This window comes from Scyliorhinus torazame, chromosome 14 (genome assembly GCF_047496885.1).
Source record: "Scyliorhinus torazame isolate Kashiwa2021f chromosome 14, sScyTor2.1, whole genome shotgun sequence".
In the NCBI taxonomy this organism is placed as follows: Eukaryota; Metazoa; Chordata; class Chondrichthyes; order Carcharhiniformes; family Scyliorhinidae; genus Scyliorhinus; species Scyliorhinus torazame.
In genome coordinates, this window is record NC_092720.1 from 172,051,758 (window position 1) to 172,073,179 (window position 21,422).

The 21,422-nt window shown below is 53.5% G+C and overlaps 1 protein-coding gene across 1 annotated transcript in view; it reads left to right on the forward strand.

Annotated features, from left to right (window-relative positions):
* The window catches only part of LOC140390223 (major histocompatibility complex class I-related gene protein-like), a 44,527-nt gene that overhangs the window by 10,960 nt on the left and 12,145 nt on the right, over positions 1–21,422 (forward strand). The window contains exons 3-4 of the mRNA XM_072475193.1: positions 11,665–11,940; positions 18,474–18,746. Of these exons, the coding sequence (XP_072331294.1) occupies positions 11,665–11,940; positions 18,474–18,746 (549 nt within the window). The remainder of the gene's footprint in view (positions 1–11,664; positions 11,941–18,473; positions 18,747–21,422) is intronic.

The window sequence follows — 21,422 nt, forward strand, 5'->3', positions numbered from 1 at the left end:
GAACTCCCTCAGTAATGCCCCTCTGACAGTGCAGCACTCCCTCAGTAATGCCCCTCTGACAGTGCAGCATTCCTACAGTATGGAAACTCTGACAGTTCAGCACTCCCTCATTACTGACCCTCTGTCAGTGCAGCACTCCCTCACTACTGACCCTCTGTCAGTGCAGCACTCCCTCACTACTGACCCTCTGACTGTGCAGCACATCCTCAGTACTGACCCTCTGACAGTGCAGCACTCCCTCAGTACAGACTCTCTGATAGTGCAGCACTCCCTCAGTACTGACCCTCTGACAATGCAGCACACCTCAGTACTAACCCTCTGAGTACTGACCCTCTGGCAGTGCAGAACTCCCTCAGTAATGCCCTTCTGACAGTGCAGCATTCCTACAGTATGGAAACTCTGACAGTTCAGCACTCCCTCATTACTGACCCTCTGTCAGTGCAGCACTCCCTCACTACTGACCATCTGTCAGTGCAGCACACCCTCACTACAGACCCTCTGACTGTGCAGCACATCCTCAGTACTGACCCACTGACAGTGCAGCACTCCCTCAGTACTGACTCTCTGACAGTGCAGCACTCCCTCAGTACTGACCCTCTGACAGTGCAGGACTCCCTCAGTACTGATCCCCTGACAGTGCAGCACTCCCTCAGTACTGACCCTCTGACAGTGCAGCACTCCCTCAGTACTGAACTTCTGACAGTGCAGCTCTCCCTCAGTACAGACCTCTGACAGTGCAGCATTCCCTCAGTACTGACCCTCTGACAGTGCAGCACTCCCTCAGTCCTGACCTCTGACAATGCAGCATTCCCTCAGTACTGACCCTCTGATAGTGCAGCACTCTCGCAGTGCTGACCCTCTGACAGTGCAGCACTGTTTCAATACAGACCCTCTAACAGTGCAGCACTCCCTCAGCGCTGACCCTCTGACAGTGCAGCACTCCCTCAGTACAGACCCTCTGACAGTGCAGCACTGTTTCAATACAGACCCTCTAACAGTGCAGCACTCCCTCAGTACTGACCCTCTGACAGTGCAGCACCCCCTCAGTACTGACCCTCTGAAAGTGCAGCACTCCCTCAGTACTGACCCTCTGACAGTGCAGCACTCCCTCAGTACAAACTCACTGACAGTGCAGCACTCCCTCAGTACTGACCTTCTGACAGTGCAGCACTCCCTCAGTACTGACCCTCTGACAGTGCAGCACTCCCTCAGTACAAACTCTCTGACAGTGCAGCATTGCCTCAGTACTGACCCTCTGACAATGCAGCACTCCCTCAGTACTGACCTTCTGACAGTGCAGCACTCCCTCAGTACTGACCTTCTGACAGTGCAGCACTCCCTCAGTTCTGACCCTGACAATGCAGCACTCCCTCAGTACTGACCTTCTGACAGTGCAGCACTCCCTCAGTACTGACCCTCTGACAGTGCAGCACTCCCTCAGTACTGACCCTCTGACAGTGCAGCACTCCCTCAGTACAAACTCTCTGACAGTGCAGCACTCCCTCAGTACTGACCCTCTGACAGTGCTGCACTCCCTCAGTACAGACCCTCTGACAGTGCAGCACTGCTTCAATGCAGACCCTCTGACAGTGCAGCACTCCCTCAGTGCTGACCCTCTGACAGTGCTGCACTCACTCAGTACAAACTCTCTGACAGTGCAGCACTCCCTCAGTACTGACCCTCTGACAGTGCTGCACTCCCTCAGTACAGACCCTCTGACAGTGCAGCACTGCTTCAATGCAGACCCTCTGACAGTGCAGCACTCCCTCAGTGCTGACCCTCTGACAGTGTGCCACTCCCTCAGTACTGACCCTCTGACAGTGCAGCACTCCCTCAGTACTGACCCTCTGACAGTGCAGCACTCCCTTAGTACTGACCCTCTGACAGTGCAGCACTCCCTTAGTACTGACCCTCTGACAGTGCAGCACACCCTCAGTACTAACCCTCTGAGTACTGACCCTCTGGCAGTGCAGAACTCCCTCAGTAATGCCCCTCTGACAGTGCAGCACTCCCTCAGTAATGCCCCTCTGACAGTGCAGCATTCCTACAGTATGGAAACTCTGACAGTTCAGCACTCCCTCATTACTGACCCTATGACAGTGCAGCACTCCGTTAGTACTGACCCTCTGCCAGTGCAGCACTGCTTCAGTACTGCCCCTCTGACAGTGCAGTACTCCCTCAGTACTGACCCTCTGACAGTGCAGCATTGCTTCAGTACTGCCCCTCTGACAGTGCAGCACTCCCTCAGTACTGACCCTCTGACAGTGCAGCACTCCCTCAGTACTGAACCTCTGACAGTGCACCACTCCCTTAGTACTGACCCTCTGACAGTGCAGCACACCCTCAGTACTGTACCTCTGCCAGTGCAGCACTGCTTCAGTACTGCCCCTCTGACAGTGCAGTACTCCCTCAGTACTGACCCTCTGACAGTGCAGCATTGCTTCAGTACTGCCCCTCTGACAGTGCAGCACTCCCTCAGTACTGACCCTCTGACAGTGCAGCACTCCCTCAGTACTGACCCTCTGACAGTGCAACACTCCCTCAGTACTGACCCTCTGACAGTGCAGCACTCCCTCAGTACTGACCCACTGACAGTACGGCACTCCCTCAGTACTGACTCTCTGACAGCGCAGCACTGCTTCAGTACTGCCCCTCTGACAGTGCAGTGCTCCCTCAGTACTGACCCTCTGACAGTGCAGCATTGCTTCAGTACTGCCCCTCTGACAGTGCAGCACTCCCTCAGTACTGACCCTCTGACAGTGCAGCACTCCCTCAGTACTGACCCTCTGACAGTGCAGCACTCCCTCAGTACTGACCCTCTGACAGTGCAGCACTGCTTCAGTACTGCCCCTCTGACAGTGCAGCACTCCCTCAGTACTGACCCTCTGACAGTGCAGCATTGCTTCAGTACTGCCCCTCTGACAGTGCAGCACTCCCTCAGTACTGACCCTCTGACAGTGCAGCACTCCCTCAGTACTGACCCTCTGACAGTGCAGCACTCCCTCAGTACTGACCCTCTGACAGTGCAGCACTCCCTCAGTACAGACCCCCTGACAGTGCAGCACTCCCTCAGTACTGACCCTCTGACAGTGCAGCACTCCCTCAGTGCTGACCCTCTGACAGTGTGCCACTCCCTCAGTACTGACCCTCTGACAGTGCAGCATTCCCTCAGTACTGACCCTCTGACAGTGCAGCACTCCCTCAGTACTGACCCTCTGACAGTGCAGCACTCCCTCAGTGCTGAACCTCTGACAGTGTGCCACTCCCTCAGTACTGACCTTCTGACAGTGCAGCACTCCCTCAGTACAGACCTCTGACAGTGCAGCACTGCTTCAATACAGACCCTCTGACAGTGCAGCACTCCCTCAGTACTGACCCTCTGACAGTGCAGCACTCCCTCAGTACTGACCCTCTGACAGTGCAGCACTGCTTCAGTACTGCCCCTCTGACAGTGCAGCACTCCCTCAGTACTGACCCTCTGACAGTGCAGCATTGCTTCAGTACTGCCCGTCTGACAGTGCCGCACTCCCTCAGTACTGACCCTCTGACAGTGCAGCACTCCCTCAGTACTGACCCTCTGACAGTGCAGCACTCCCTCAGTACTGACCCTCTGACAGTGCAGCACTGCTTTAGTACTGCCCCTCTGACAGTGCAGCACTCCCTCAGTACTGACCCTCTGACAGTGCAGCATTGCTTCAGTACTGCCCCTCTGATAGTGCAGCACTCCCTCAGTACTGACCCTCTGACAGTGCAGCACTCCCTCAGTACTGACCCTCTGACAGTGCAGCACTCCCTCAGTACAGACCCTCTGACAGTGCAGCACTCCCTCAGTACTGACCCTCTGACAGTGCAGCACTCCCTCAGTGCTGACCCTCTGACAGTGTGCCACTCCCTCAGTACTGACCCTCTGACAGTGCAGCACTCCCTCAGTACTGACCCTCTGACAGTGCAGCACTCCCTCAGTACTGACCCTCTGACGGTGCAGCACTCCCTCAGTACAGACTCTCTGACTGTGCACCACTCCCTCAGTACTGACCCTCTGACAGTGCAGCACTGCTTCAGTACAGACCCTATGACAGTGCAGCACACCTCAGTACTGACCCTCTGACAGTGTGGCACTCCCTCATTACTGACCCTCTGACAGTGCAGCACTGCTTCAGTACTGACCCTCTGACTGTGCAGAACTCCCTCAGTACTGCCCCTCTTACAGTGCAGCACTCCCTCAGTACTGACCCTCTGACAGTGCAGCACTGCTTTAGTACTGCCCCTCTGACAGTGCAGCACTCCCTCAGTACTGTACCTCTGATAGTGCAGCACTCCCTCAGTACTGATCCCCTGACAGTGCTGCACTCCCTCAGTACTGACCCTCTGACAGTGCAGCACTCCCTCAGTGCTGACCCTCTGACAGTGTGCCACTCCCTCAGTACTGACCCTCTGACAGTGCAGCACTCCCTCAGTACTGACCCTCTGACAGTGCAGCACTCCCTTAGTACTGACCCTCTGACAGTGCAGCACTCCCTCAGTACAGACCCTCTGCCAGTGCAGCACTGCTTCAGTACTGACCCTCTGACAGTGCAGCACACTTCAGTACTAACCCTCTGAGTACTGACCCTCTGGCAGTGCAGAACTCCCTCAGTAATGCCCCTCTGACAGTGCAGCACTCCCTCAGTCCTGACCCTCTGACAGTGCAGCATTCCTACAGTATGGAAACTCTGACAGTTCAGCACTCCCTCATTACTGACCCTCTGACAGTGCAGCACTCCCTCAGTACTGACCCTCTGCCAGTGCAGCACTGCATCAGTACTGCCCCTCTGACACTGCAGTACTCCCTCAGTACTGACCCTCTGACAGTGCAGCATTGCTTCAGTACTGCCCCTCTGACAGTGCAGCACTCCCTCAGTACTGACCCTCTGACAGTGCAGCACTCCCTCAGTACTGACCCTCTGACAGTGCACCACTCCCTTAGTACTGACCCTCTGACAGTGCAGCACTCCCTCAGTACTGACCCTCTGACAGTGCAGCACTGCTTCAGTACAGACCCTCTGAAAGTGCAGCACACCTCAGTACTAACCCTCTGAGTACTGACCCTCTGGCAGTGCAGAACTCCCTCAGTAATGCCCCTCTGACAGTGCAGCACTCCCTCAGTACTGACCCTCTGAAAGTGCAGCATTCCTACAGTATGGAAACTCTGACAGTTCAGCACTCCCTCATTACTGACCCTCTGACAGTGCAGCACTCCGTCAGTACTGACCCTCTGCCAGTGCAGCACTGCTTCAGTACTGCCCCTCTGACAGTGCAGTACTCCCTCAGTACTGACCCTCTGACAGTGCAGCATTGCTTCAGTACTGCCCCTCTGACAGTGCAGCACTCCCTCAGTACTGACCCTCTGACAGTGCAGCACTCCCTCAGTACTGAACCTCTGACAGTGCACCACTCCCTTAGTACTGACCCTCTGACAGTGCAGCACTCCCTCAGTACTGTACCTCTGATAGTGCAGCACTCCCTCAGTACTGATCCCCTGACAGTGCAGCACTCCCTCAGTACTGACCCTCTGACAGTGCAGCACTCCCTCAGTACTGACCTTCTGACAGTGCAGCTCTCCATCAGTACAGACCTCTGACAGAGCAGTACTGCTTCAATACAGACCCTCTGACAGTGCAGCACTCCCTCAGTACTGACCCTCTGACAGTGCAGCACTCCCTCAGTACTGACCCTCTGACAGTGCAACACTCCCTCAGTACTGACCCTCTGACAGTGCAGCACTCCCTCAGTACTGACCCACTGATAGTACGGCACTCCCTCAGTACTGACCCTCTGACAGCGCAGCACTGCTTCAGTACTGCCCCTCTGACAGTGCAGTGCTCCCTCAGTACTGACCCTCTGACAGTGCAGCATTGCTTCAGTACTGCCCCTCTGACAGTGCAGCACTCCCTCAGTACTGACCCTCTGACAGTGCAGCACTCCCTCAGTACTGACCCTCTGACAGTGCAGCACTCCCTCAGTACTGACCCTCTGACAGTGCAGCACTGCTTCAGTACTGCCCCTCTGACAGTGCAGCACTCCCTCAGTACTGACCCTCTGACAGTGCAGCATTGCTTCAGTACTGCCCCTCTGACAGTGCAGCACTCCCTCAGTACTGACCCTCTGACAGTGCAGCACTCCCTCAGTACTGACCCTCTGACAGTGCAGCACTCCCTCAGTACTGACCCTCTGACAGTGCAGCACTCCCTCAGTACAGACCCTCTGACAGTGCAGCACTCCCTCAGTACTGACCCTCTGACAGTGCAGCACTCCCTCAGTGCTGACCCTCTGACAGTGTGCCACTCCCTCAGTACTGACCCTCTGACAGTGCAGCATTCCCTCAGTACTGACCCTCTGACAGTGCAGCACTCCCTCAGTACTGACCCTCTGACAGTGCAGCACTCCCTCAGTGCTGACCCTCTGACAGTGTGCCACTCCCTTAGTACAGACCCTCTGACAGTGCAGCACTCCCTCAGTACTGTACCTCTGATAGTGCAGCACTCCCTCAGTACTGATCCCCTGACAGTGCAGCACTCCCTCAGTACTGACCCTCTGACAGTGCAGCACTCCCTCAGTACTGACCCTCTGACAGTGCAGCACTCCCTCAGTACTGACCTTCTGACAGTGCAGCTCTCCCTCAGTACAGACCTCTGACAGTGCAGCACTCCCTCAGTACTGACCCTCTGACAGTGCAGCACTGCTTCAGTACTGCCCCTCTGACAGTGCAGCACTCCCTCAGTACTGACCTTCTGACAGTGCAGCTCTCCCTCAGTACAGACTCTGACAGTGCAGCACTGCTTCAATACAGACCCTTTGACAGTGCAGCACTCCCTCAGTACTGACCCTCTGACAGTGCAGCACTCCCTCAGTACTGACCCTCTGACAGTGCAGCACTGCTTCAGTACTGCCCCTCTGACAGTGCAGCACTCCCTCAGTACTGACCCTCTGACAGTGCAGCATTGCTTCAGTACTGCCCGTCTGACAGTGCCGCACTCCCTCAGTACTGACCCTCTGACAGTGCAGCACTCCCTCAGTACTGACCCTCTGACAGTGCAGCACTCCCTCAGTACTGACCCTCTGACAGTGCAGCACTGCTTTAGTACTGCCCCTCTGACAGTGCAGCACTCCCTCAGTACTGACCCTCTGACAGTGCAGCATTGCTTCAGTACTGCCCCTCTGACAGTGCAGCACTCCCTCAGTACTGACCCTCTGACAGTGCAGCACTCCCTCAGTACTGACCCTCTGACAGTGCAGCACTCCCTCAGTACAGACCCTCTGACAGTGCAGCACTCCCTCAGTACTGACCCTCTGACAGTGCAGCACTCCCTCAGTGCTGACCCTCTGACAGTGTGCCACTCCCTCAGTACTGACCCTCTGACAGTGCAGCACTCCCTCAGTACTGACCCTCTGACAGTGCAGCACTCCCTCAGTACTGACCCTCTGACAGTGCAGCACTCCCTCAGTACAGACCCTCTGACAGTGCAGCACTCCCTCAGTACTGACCCTCTGACAGTGCAGCACTCCCTCAGTGCTGACCCTCTGACAGTGTGCCACTCCCTCAGTACTGACCCTCTGACAGTGCAGCATTCCCTCAGTACTGACCCTCTGACATGCAGCACTCCCTCAGTACTGACCTTCTGACAGTGCAGCTCTCCCTCAGTACAGTCCTCTGACAGTGCAGCACTGCTTCAATACAGACCCTCTGACAGTGCAGCACTCCCTCAGTACTGACCCTCTGACAGTGCAGCACTCCCTCAGTACTGACCCTCTGACAGTGCAGCACTGCTTCAGTACTGCCCCTCTGACAGTGCAGCACTCCCTCAGTACTGACCCTCTGACAGTGCAGCATTGCTTCAGTACTGCCCGTCTGACAGTGCCGCACTCCCTCAGTACTGACCCTCTGACAGTGCAGCACTCCCTCAGTACTGACCCTCTGACAGTGCAGCACTCCCTCAGTACTGACCCTCTGACAGTGCAGCACTGCTTTAGTACTGCCCCTCTGACAGTGCAGCACTCCCTCAGTACTGACCCTCTGACAGTGCAGCATTGCTTCAGTACTGCCCCTCTGACAGTGCAGCAGTCCCTCAGTACTGACCCTCTGACAGTGCAGCACTCCCTCAGTACTGACCCTCTGACAGTGCAGCACTCCCTCAGTACAGACCCTCTGACAGTGCAGCACTCCCTCAGTACTGACCCTCTGACAGGGCAGCACTCCCTCAGTGCTGACCCTCTGACAGTGTGCCACTCCCTCAGTACTGACCCTCTGACAGTGCAGCACTCCCTCAGTACTGACCCTCTGACAGTGCAGCACTCCCTCAGTACTGACCCTCTGACGGTGCAGCACTCCCTCAGTACAGACTCTCTGACTGTGCACCACTCCCTCAGTACTGACCCTCTGACAGTGCAGCACTGCTTCAGTACAGACCCTATGACAGTGCAGCACACCTCAGTACTGACCCTCTGACAGTGTGGCACTCCCTCATTACTGACCCTCTGACAGTGCAGCACTGCTTCAGTACTGACCCTCTGACTGTGCAGAACTCCCTCAGTACTGCCCCTCTTACAGTGCAGCACTCCCTCAGTACTGACCCTCTGACAGTGCAGCACTGCTTTAGTACTGCCCCTCTGACAGTGCAGCACTCCCTCAGTACTGTACCTCTGATAGTGCAGCACTCCCTCAGTACTGATCCCCTGACAGTGCAGCACTCCCTCGGTACTGACCCTCTGACAGTGCAGCACTCCCTTAGTACTGACCCTCTGATAGTGCAGCACTCTCTCAGTACAGACCCTCTGCCAGTGCAGCACTGCTTCAGTACTGACCCTCTGACAGTGCAGCACACTTCAGTACTAACCCTCTGAGTACTGACCCTCTGGCAGTGCAGAACTCCCTCAGTAATGCCCCTCTGACAGTGCAGCACTCCCTCAGTCCTGACCCTCTGACAGTGCAGCATTCCTGCAGTATGGAAACTCTGACAGTTCAGCACTCCCTCATTACTGACCCTCTGACAGTGCAGCACTCCCTCAGTACTGACCCTCTGCCAGTGCAGCACTGCTTCAGTACTGCCCCTCTGACACTGCAGTACTCCCTCAGTACTGACCCTCTGACAGTGCAGCATTGCTTCAGTACTGCCCCTCTGACAGTGCAGCACTCCCTCAGTACTGACCCTCTGACAGTGCAGCACTCCCTCAGTACTGACCCTCTGACAGTGCACCACTCCCTTAGTACTGACCCTCTGACAGTGCAGCACTCCCTCAGTACTGACCCTCTGACAGTGCAGCACTGCTTCAGTACAGACCCTCTGAAAGTGCAGCACACCTCAGTACTAACCCTCTGAGTACTGACCCTCTGGCAGTGCAGAACTCCCTCAGTAATGCCCCTCTGAAAGTGCAGCATTCCTACAGTATGGAAACTCTGACAGTTCAGCACTCCCTCATTACTGACCCTCTGACAGTGCAGCACTCCGTCAGTACTGACCCTCTGCCAGTGCAGCACTGCTTCAGTACTGCCCCTCTGACAGTGCAGTACTCCCTCAGTACTGACCCTCTGACAGTGCAGCATTGCTTCAGTACTGCCCCTCTGACAGTGCAGCACTCCCTCAGTACTGATCCTCTGACAGTGCAGCACTCCCTCAGTACTGAACCTCTGACAGTGCACCACTCCCTTAGTACTGACCCTCTGACAGTGCAGCACTCCCTCAGTACTGTACCTCTGATAGTGCAGCACTCCCTCAGTACTGATCCCCTGACAGTGCAGCACTCCCTCAGTACTGACCCTCTGACAGTGCAGCACTCCCTCAGTACTGACCTTCTGACAGTGCAGCTCTCCCTCAGTACAGACCTCTGACAGTGCAGTATTGCTTCAATACAGACCCTCTGACAGTGCAGCACTCCCTCAGTACTGACCCTCTGACAGTGCAGCACTCCCTCAGTACTGACCCTCTGACAGTGCAACACTCCCTCAGTACTGACCCTCTGACAGTGCAGCACTCCCTCAGTACTGACCCACTGACAGTACGGCACTCCCTCAGTACTGACCCTCTGACAGCGCAGCACTGCTTCAGTACTGCCCCTCTGACAGTGCAGTGCTCCCTCAGTACTGACCCTCTGACAGTGCAGCATTGCTTCAGTACTGCCCCTCTGACAGTGCAGCACTCCCTCAGTACTGACCCTCTGACAGTGCAGCACTCCCTCAGTACTGACCCTCTGACAGTGCAGCACTCCCTCAGTACTGACCCTCTGACAGTGCAGCACTGCTTCAGTACTGCCCCTCTGACAGTGCAGCACTCCCTCAGTACTGACCCTCTGACAGTGCAGCATTGCTTCAGTACTGCCCCTCTGACAGTGCAGCACTCCCTCAGTACTGACCCTCTGACAGTGCAGCACTCCCTCAGTACTGACCCTCTGACAGTGCAGCACTCCCTCAGTACTGACCCTCTGACAGTGCAGCACTCCCTCAGTGCTGACCCTCTGACAGTGTGCCACTCCCTCAGTACTGACCCTCTGACAGTGCAGCACTCCCTCAGTACTGACCCTCTGACAGTGCAGCACTCCCTCAGTACTGACCCTCTGACGGTGCAGCACTCCCTCAGTACAGACTCTCTGACAGTGCACCACTCCCTCAGTACTGACCCTCTGACAGTGCAGCACTGCTTCAGAACAGACCCTATGACAGTGCAGCACACCTCAGTACTGACCCTCTGACAGTGTGGCACTCCCTCATTACTGACCCTCTGACAGTGCAGCACTGCTTCAGTACTGACCCTCTGACTGTGCAGCTCGCCCTCAGTGCTGACCCTCTGACAGTGCAGCTCGCCCTCAGTACTGACCCTCTGACAGTGCAGCACTCCCTCAGTACTGACACACTTGACGGTGCAGCACTCCCTCAGTACTGGCCGTCTGACAGTGCAGAACCTTTCAGTGCTGACCCTCTGGGAGTGTAACGCTGTCTCAGTACTGGTCCTCCTGGAATTTGGAATGTGCCGGTCTGCATCAGGAGGTCCTTAACAGCTCTTGGCTCTGAAGTTTTGGGCAGGACAGAGGGTGCCTTTCGCCCCAGTTCATGGTTCCCCCCATAGGGGGTGATGTTTCTCACAATGGCTGCCCGTAGAGAGCAAAAGCCCTGCTTGGCCTGAACTGTGAAAAAAGAAATGTTGCATCCTATTGCAAGCCTGCTGAGCGAAAAGGTGTCCTAGGGGGAGGTGGCACTGAAGCTTTGGGCAGGACAGAGGGCACCTTTCACCCCAGTTCACTTTTACAGTCTGCTCATGCAATCACTCAATGGAATACACCATCTCCTTCCTGCGGGACTGAGACTCCAGCATATTCCACTCCCCAAGATTTCTTCCCATTGAAGGGAAATCGTTTCTCTGGAATTGCTTCCATAAAGCTCTCCACCCCAGTTGTCTCCACTTCTCTCTCTCCTTTCTGAGATGAGAATGAAAACTGATTTTCTAAAAGCTTTTGACCGCCTGTCCTAATATCTTCCCATCTGGCTCAGAGCCAAATCTAATTTGAGGATGCCCCTGTGAAGAGCCCTTGAAGCATTTTATAATGTTAAATTTGCTGTATAAATACAAGTTTGTCCCAACCCGAATGAATCCGTTTCACATTGTGAATTGATTTGAATATTCGTGCCCTTTCCAGGTATTTTCTTTGTCCAGGGAATGTGTGGCTGCGAAATATACAGTGATAACTCCACGGATGGGTTCATAAAGCTGGGATATGATGGGGAAGATGCGTTTGTTTTTGACAAGGACAGAGTGAGCTGGATGGCACTAAATCCAGAGTTCCAGACGTTAGCGGATCGATGGAATGCCAACAGCTTCATGAACAAGTACTTCAAGGCTCTGTTGGAAAAGGACTGCGTGAAATGGCTGCTGACATACCTCAAGTGCGGACGAGGGGTTCTGCAAAGGAGAGGTACGGTGTGGGGATGGTGACTGGATGGTGCACTCCTCAGGGTGGGAAGAGGCGGTCAGGAATTGTCAGTCCTTGCCTGCCGGCAGGACTTTCCAGTCCAGCTGAAGTCAGTGGACATTTGTATGGTTCGCCCCATTTTCAGGCCCAGCTTCCACAGTGGTGAGCCCTGTAAAGTTCCACCCCGGGTTTTCCACCAAGCTCTCTTCTGAACTACTTCTTGGGCGGGGAGTCGTGACACTGCCACTGGCCTCATTATACAGCATTACTTGCTTGCGGGGTGTGAGGTGAGGCGGTAGTAGGATTTCGATAGTTGAACCAAATTCAATTATTTGACCAGTCACCATTTCAGGACAGGATTGGTCGAAACTATAATCCCCACCTTGTCAAATGGTTTCCTGGATCTCATTGCGTGAACAATGGTTAGTTGTGTGCCAAACAAGAGCGTGACTTCAGGTCGAATTATGGAGTATGTAAAGGACAGGAAGAGGCCATTGGGCCCAACTGCTCTCTGCAGGCGTTATGTTCCCTATGAGCTGAATTCATCTCACCCTATAATGTATCCATTACTCCTTCATGTTGGATGTTGGGTTGTTTATTGTCACATGTACCGGGGTACAGTGAAAAGTATTGTTCTACGTGCAGCTCAGACAGATCATTCCATACATGAAATGAAAATACATAATAGGGCAAACATAAAATACCAATGTAAATATATTGTAGAGAAGATGTGTGAAGAGATCAGTTCAGTCCATAAGAGGGCCAGTTAGGAAACAGTGGGGAAGAAGCTGTGCATGTTCTCAGACTTTTGTATATTCTGCCCGATGGAAGAAATTGGAAGAGTGAGTAAACCGGGTGGGAGGGGTCTTTGATTATGCTGCCCACTTTCTCAAGCCACCATGTTGTGCGCCAAAGGCTGCCGCTGTGTGCATGCGTAGACTCCGACAGGAAGTGCAGGGCCCCGTATTGGCAGGCAGAGCTGCGAGGAGTACTCCGGGGCTCTGCGAGCACCATGCAAATTGGAGGATCACTCTGGACTTTCTTCAGGAAAGCCCAGAGTGAAACGCCCGCGTTTTGATGCAGGAGTGGGGACATAGCCCCATTATTGGAGATGCCACCCAGGGACTTTGTGGAAGATGGGGCGGGATTCTCCAACCCCCCCCTGGGTTGGAGGATCGCCGGAGAGCGGCGTGAATCCCGTCCCCGCCGGCTGCTGAATTCTCCGGCGCTGGGTATTTGGCAGGGGCGGGAATCACGCCGCGCCAGTCGCCGGGCACTGGCAGCGCCCCCCCCCCCCAGCGATTCTCCGGCCCGCAATGGGCTGAGTGGCCGCCCGTTTTCGATGGGTTCCTCCCGCGTATGTTACAACAGGTACCTACCGGCGGGACCTGGCTCTGTGGGTGGCACGGAGGGGATCTGGCCCCGGGGGGGTGCCCCCATGGTGGCCTGGCCCGCGATCGGAGCCCACCGATCTGCGGGCGGGCCTGTGCCGTGGGGGCACTCTATTCCTCCGCGCCGGTGTACTGGTCCACGATGGCCGGCGCGGAGATGAACCCCCACTGCGCATGCGCTGGGATGACCCCAGCACATGCTGACGCTCTCGCGCATGCACCACCTCGCACCGGCTGGCGGAGGCCCTTCGGCGCCTGTTGGCGTGGCACCAAGCCCCTTTCACAGCAGTCAGCGTGGTGCAAACCACTCCGGCGCCAGCCTAGCCCCTGAAGGTGTGGCGGATTCCGCACCTTCGGGGCGGACCGACGCCGTAGTGGTTCATAGAACATAGAACATAGAACAATACAGCGCATTACAGGCCCTTCGGCCCACGATGTTGCACCGAAACAAAAGTCATCTAACCTACACTATACCATTATCATCCATATGTTTATCCAATAAACTTTTAAATGCCCTCAATGTTGGCGAGTTCACTACTGTAGCAGGTAGGGCATTCCACGGCCTCACTACTCTTTGCGTAAAGAACCTACCCCTGACCTCTGTCCTATATCTATTACCCCTCAGTTTAAGGCTATGTCCCCTCGTGCTAGCCATTTCCATCCACGGGAGAAGGCTCTCACTGTCCACCCTATCTAACCCTCTGATCATTTTGTATGCCTCTATTAAGTCTCCTCTTAACCTTCTTCTCTCTAACGAAAACAACCTCAAGTCCATCAGCCTTTCCTCATAAGATTTTCCCTCCATACCAGGCAACATCCTGGTAAATCTCCTCTGCACCCGTTCCAAAGCCTCCACGTCCTTCCTATAATGCGGTGACCAGAACTGTACGCAATACTCCAAATGCGGCCGTACCAGAGTTCTGTACAGCTGCAACATGACCTCCTGACTCCGGAACTCAATCCCTCTACCAATAAAGGCCAACACTCCATAGGCCTTCTTCACCACCCTATCAACCTGGGTGGCAACTTTCAGGGATCTATGTACATGGACACCTAGATCCCTCTGCTCATCCACACTTTCAAGAACTTTTCCATTAGCCAAATATTCCACATTCCTGTTTTTCCTTCCAAAGTGAATCACCTCACACTTCTCTACATTAAACTCCATTTGCCACCTCTCAGCCCAGCACTGCAGCTTATCTATATCCCTCTGTAACCTGCTACTTCCTTCCACACTATCGACAACACCACCGACTTTAGTATCGTCTGCAAATTTACTCACCCACCCTTCTGCGCCTTCCTCTAGGTCATTGATAAAAATGACAAACAGCAACGGCCCCAGAACAGATCCTTGTGGTACTCCACTTGTGACAGAACTCCATTCTGAACATTTCCCATCAACCACCACCCTCTGTCTTCTTTCAGCTAGCCAATTTCTGATCCACATCTCTAAATCACCCTCAATCCCCAGCCTCCGTATTTTCTGCAATAGCCTACCGTGGGGAACCTTATCAAACGCTTTGCTGAAATCCATATACACCACATCAACTGCTCTACCCTCGTCTACCTGTTCAGTCACCTTCTCAAAGAACTCGATAAGGTTTGTGAGGCATGACCTACCCTTCACAAAGCCATGCTGACTATCCCTGATCATATTATTCCTATCTAGATGATTATAAATCTTGTCTCTTATAATCCCCTCCAAGACTTTACCCACTACAGACGTGAGGCTCACCGGTCTATAGTTGCCGGGGTTGTCTCTGCTCCCCTTTTTGAACAAAGGGACCACATTTGCTATCCTCCAGTCCTCTGGCACTATTCCTGTATCCAATGATGACATAAAAATCAAAGCCAATGGTCCAGCAATCTCTTCCCTGGCCTCCCAGAGAATCCTAGGATAAATCCCATCAGTCCCGGGGACTTATCTATTTTCAGCCTGTCCAGAATTGCCAACACCTCTTCCCTACGTACCTCAATGCCATCTAATCTATTTACCTGGAGCTCAGCATTCTCCTCCACAACATTATCTTTTTCCTGAGTGAATACTGACGAAAAATATTCATTTAGTATCTCGCCTATCTCTTCAGACTCTACACACAACTTCCCATCCCTGTCCTTGACTGGTCCTACTCTGTCCCTAGTCATTCGCTTATTCCTGACATACCTATAGAAAGCTTTTGGGTTTTCCCTGATCCTTCCTGCCAAATACTTCTCATGTCCCCTCCTTGCTCGTCTTAGCTCTCTCTTTAGATCCTTCCTCGCTACCTTGTAACTATCCATCGCCCCAACTGAAACTTCACACCTCATCTTCACATAGGCCTCCTTCTTCCTCTTAACAAGAGATTCCACTTCTTTGGTAAACCACGGTTCCCTCGCTCGGCACCTTCCTCCCTGCCTGACCGGTACATACTTATCAAGAACACGCAGTAGCTGATCCTTGAACAAGCTCCACTTATCCAGTGTGTCCAAAACTTGCAGCCTACTTCTCCACCTTATCCCCCCCAAGTCACGTCTAATGGCATCATAATTTCCCTTCCCCCAGCTATAACTCTTGCCCTGCGGTGTATACTTATCCCTTTCCATCCTTAACGTAAACGTCACCGAATTGTGGTCACTCACCGAATTGTGGTTCACACCACTCTTTCGCGCTGGAGTTGCCCGCTCCGCCGATTTCCGAAGCATCCTGCCCATGATCCTTGGGTAGGATGTGTGGACAATCTGGATCATGTTAACATCGAAAAGGAGGAGGTATTGGGCCTTCAAAAGATATTAAGCTAGATAAGTCTCCTGGGCTGGATGGGATTTACCCCAGAATATTGAGGGAAGCAAGGGAGGAAATTGCTGGGGCCTTGACTGACATCTTTGTATCATCATTGGCTACAGGTTGATCCCAGAGGACTGGAGAATAGCTAATGTGATACCGCTGTTTAAGAAAGGTAGCAGGTATAATCCTGGAAACTATAGGCTGGTGAGCCTCACATCGGTAGTAGGTAAATTATTGGAGAGAATTCTCAGGGACAAGATTTATACCCATTTGGGAACAAATGGACTCATAAGCAATAGACAGCATGGGTTTGTGAACGGGAGGTCATGCCTCACCAACATGATTGAGTTTTTTGAGGAGGTGACAGAGATGATTGATGAGGAGAGGGCAGTGGATATTGTTTACATGCACTTATGTAAAGCCTTTGACAAGGAGCCTCATGGCAGACTGGTACAAATGGTGAAGTCACACGGGATCAGAGGTGAGGTGGTAAGATGGATACAGAACTGGCTCGGTCACAGAAGGCAAAGGGTAGCAGTAGAAGGTTGTTTTTCTGAATGGAAGGTTGTGACTCGTGGTGTTCCACAGGGATCTGTGCTTGGGCCTCTGTTTGTAGTATACATAAATCATTTGGAGGAAAATGTAGCCGGTCTGATTAGTAAGTTCACGGATGACACCAAGGTTGGGAGAGTGGCAGATAGTTGAGGATTGTCAGAAGGTACAGCAGGACATAGATAGGTGACTTGGGCAGAGAAATGTCAAATGGATTTTAATCCGGACAGATGTGAGGTAATGCATTTTGGTAGGTCTAACATAGAGGGGAAATATACCATAAATGGCAAAACTCTGAGGAATATGGAAAGTCGGAGAGATCTGGGCGTGCAGGTCCACAGATCTTTGAAAGTGGCAACACAAGTGGACAAGGTAGTCAAGAAAGCACTCAAAATGCTTGCCTTCATTGGACGGGGCATCGAATATAAAAACTGGCAAGTCATGCTACAGTTGTATAGAACCTTGGTAAGGCCGCACTTGGAATATTGTGCATAATTCTGGTCACCACACTGCCAGAAAGATGTGGAGGCTTTGGAGAGAAGGTTTACCAGGATGTTGCCTGGTCTAGAGGGTGTTAGCTATGTCAGGAGGCTGAATAGACTCGGACTGTTTTCATTAGAAAGACGGAGGTTGAGGGGTGACCTGATAGAGGTCTACAAGATTATGAGGGTCATGGATAGAGTGGATGGGCAGACACTCTTTCCCAGGATGGAGCGGTCAGTCACCAGGGGGCATAGGTTTAAGGTCCATGGGGCAAAGTTTAGACGACATGTGCGAGGCAGGGTTTTTACGCAGAGGGTGGTGAGTGCCTGGAATGCGTTGCCAGGGGAGGTTGTGAAGGCAGATACATTAACAGCGTTCAAAAGGCATCTGGACAAACATATGGATAGGATGGGTATAGAGGGATACGGCACAAGGAAGTGCTGAGGGTTTTGGCAAAGATCGATATCATGACCGGTGCAGGCTTGGAGGGCCGAAGGACCTGTTCCTGTGCTGTATTGTTTTTTGTTCTTTGAAATGTCACATTCAAAATCAAGTGCTGGGAATCATAGAATCCCGACTGTGTGGAAGAAGGCCATTCGGCCCATCGAGTCTGCACCGACCCTTCGAAACAGAACTCTACCTAGGCCTAATCCCCCGCCCTATCCCCATAACCCCACCCAACCTTTGGACACTTAGGGAAAATTAATCATGGCCATCCACCTAACCCGCACATCTCTGGCCTGTGCGAGGAAACCGGCGCATCCGGAGGAAACCCACACAGATACGGGGAGAGAGTGCAAACTCCACACAGATAGTCACCCGAGGTCAGAAGTGGGATTAATGCTGGTTAGAGTAGGGTTTATTTGTCGGTGCGGGTTTGATGGGCCAAAGGGCCTCTCCTGTACTGTATGATCCTATGATCAGCATGAACCCATTGCCGGTTGCTGTAAAAACCTGTCTGGTTCACTAATGGGAGGGAAATCTGCTGTCCTGAGGCGGCCTGGCCTACATGTCACTCCAGACCCACAGTAATGTGGTTGATTCTTAAATGCAGTCAGTTGACGAGCATGCAGCGCCACCCACATCCCATGAACAATTAAAAAAAAATTAATACTAAGCAAAAATGCTGGGAATTCTAAGCAGCGCCAGTGGAGAGAGAACAAGAGAGGGAGGAATTTTACGGTTCTGTTTGGGTGGCAGATGGGGCCATTCAAAAGACTTTGGCAGGAGCGAAAAACCAGCCGGCGGGAGGGGCTGGAATGTTACTTCTGGAGTTAATGGTTCAGGTCGAGGACCTTTCGTCTGAACTTCATAGTCAGTGATTGCAGTCTTTGTTTCGCTCGCAGCCATCCCTGAGGTGTTCATTGCGAACAGGATTGAGGGCGAGCGAGTGCTGAGAGTCTCCTGCCTTGTGACGGGTTTTTACCCCTGGCCGATCGATGTGGCATGGCTGAGGGATGGTGAGGATGTCCTCGGTGTTGAATCCAGCGGCACGCTGCCCAACCAGGACGAGACGTATCGGGTGATGAAAACGATGGATCTGATGGGAGATGATGGGGAGGTATACTCCTGTCACGTCGAGCATGGCAGCCTCCTGCAGGGCCTCAATGTACGCTGGGGTAAGTGAGAAGTGACAGGGCAGCAGAGTCCTTCCACCAGCCCTGGGTGCTCCCTCAGTCTGTTTGTTTAAAGCATAAAGCCGCAGTGAGGGGTCAGATGGTCTCATCTGTAATTGTCAGACATGCTCTGATTGTTTTTTAAAAGTCGTGGGATTACTAAATGTTGGTAAGCAGAAGGATTGGCGCATTCCTTTACACCGAGGATAAGATGTGCAGGTTATGTGGATTGGCCATGCTAAATTGCCCCTTGATGTCCCGGCATGTGCAGGTTAGGTGGGGTTGCAGCGATACGGTGAGGGAGTGGGCCTGGGTGGGGTGCTCTTTTAGAGAGTCAGCGCAGACACAATGTGCTGAATGGCCTCCTTCTGCATTGTATGGATTCTATGGGTTGGCCCCTCGAGCTTGTTTCCCTATCCAGTGATAGGTCGGTGATCCAAATCCATTTTCCCACCTTTGTCCCATGTAATAAAAATCTATGAATCCTATTTTTAAAAATTAGCAATTGATGTGGCATCAAATTGCCTTTTGTGGATGAGACTTCTGAACTTCTATCAAGCCCTTCTTGTCGAAGGTAAATCTATGCCCCTCACATTCCAAGGCCAATGTATCCTCCCAATGGTTTAGTGCCCACATTTGTTCATCGTATTCCAGATGTGGTCTCAACCAGGGCTTTGCACAGCTATTTCCTTACTTCCAATCTCTTGTATTATTGACTTCCCGATATCCGATATTTTTGCTAGAGAGGGAGTGCAGCGAAGGTTTACCAGAGTGATTCCTGGGATGACAGGACTGACGTATGAGGAGAGATTGAGTCGGTCAGGATTGTGTTCGTCTAAGTTCAGAAGAATGAGGGGGAGTTCCCATAGAAACCTGTAAAATTCTAACAGGACTAGACAGGGTAGATGTAGGATGTTCCCAATGGTGGGAGAGTCCAGAACCCGGGGTCACCGTCTGAGAATATGGGGTAGACCATTTAGGACAAAGATGAGGTTACTTTACTCAGAGAACATCGGCCCATCAAATTCATTACCACAGGAATTAGTTGAAGGCAAAACACTGTGGGCTGGATTCTCCGTTTCTAACACTAAGTGTTGACGCTGACTCAGAATTCATGGTCTTCCACGACAGCAAAACCAGCGCCACACCTGGACTGATTCCGCTACTTTTAAGGGGCTAGTACCGGCGACACGTGGAACACAATCAATTCCAATGAGAAATGGTGTGGGATTCACTGGTTTTGTGATCGACACTCGGGAGGCTGAAAAGCTGCAACCACATATACACTCTTCACTCCCCACACACAGCATCGCAACAAGATGGCCTCAAGATTCACCGACGCTGAGCTGGAGACCCTCCTGGATGCGGTGGATGAGAGAAGGATGACCCTATACCCTGGCCCGGGAAGGAGGCTGCCAGCCACCACCATTCACCATGCCAGGGCACAGATGGCAGAGGCGGTCAGCACCATGGGCAACACCATTCGGACTGGCCGGCAGTGCCGAAAAACAACTGCACGACCTCCTCAGGGCAGCCAGGGTGAGTAGGCAGTACTGTGCCCCCGTCCCACACCTGTAACCCGACATACCCACCCACCCGGAAAACCCCCACCCTGCACCACATTCCGGCACGCATACCGGCCACCATGGCCGGGTGCCCTGGCCACTGAGGCCACCAGCTACCCACCCCTGGGCTGCATGTATCGGACTGTCTAACACTGTTGTTTTGTGTTTGCATCCCACCCCGCCCTTCCCGGGAAGGCCGCCCATAACTGCCGGGACTGGGAGAAGACAGGAGAGGGACCGCCGGACCTGCTGCCCCTCATTGTGGCAGAGCAGAGGGCCCTGGGTATGGTCGGCAGCCCGGAGGAAAGGGAGGTCACCGAGGTGATGTTCGGCCACGGGTGTGGATGTGAGACCTAGTTTAGTTGCGGTTCCCCTTGACACGCGTGTCAACACCCCCCTAACACCATCCCCACACGACCCTCCCCCCCATACCACCCACATCCTCACCCACACCAGCACCCTACACCACCTCCACCCCCACACACCCTCAACCCAATACCACCCAGACCCTCACCCACATTTGCACCCTATACTACCGTGACGCTCACCATCTCACACCCACACGCTCATCCCCACCACCCCACAACCCGCAGTCTAATCATACCTCTTATCTTGTGTTTTGCAGGACCTGCTGGTAATGAGGCGTGTCCACCTGGCATCCCCCCCCCCCCCCGTGAGCCGAGCAGCGCCGAGAGCAGTTCAGATGGCAGCCCTCGACCTGAGACTCAGGAGAGCCAGACTTCGGCTCAGAAGATGACACAGATTTCCAGTCACCGTCTCCAACACCCTCCACCATCCCAGAAATACTCACCTCGGTTGGGCACTTCAGTGAAGAGGCTCCTGGGACACTATCTGGTGTACATAACACAGCCGATCCAGTACAGCAGGTATCGCGGAGGGCGTTGCAGGCTGGGGGGATGGCCTGGCAGGGAGTGAGGGGGTGTGGGGGTGGGATGTGCTGTCCGTGCCTCCGGCCAGTCTCCATCCAAGAGTTGGTGAACCTGGAGGCGATAAGAGTGTCCAATGCACGTTGGCCCTGGCGCACAGGTCGTGTGGCCTCCCATGCCTGCCTGGGCCCCATATCCTGCCCTCCCTCGCTCTCCCCTGCATTCTC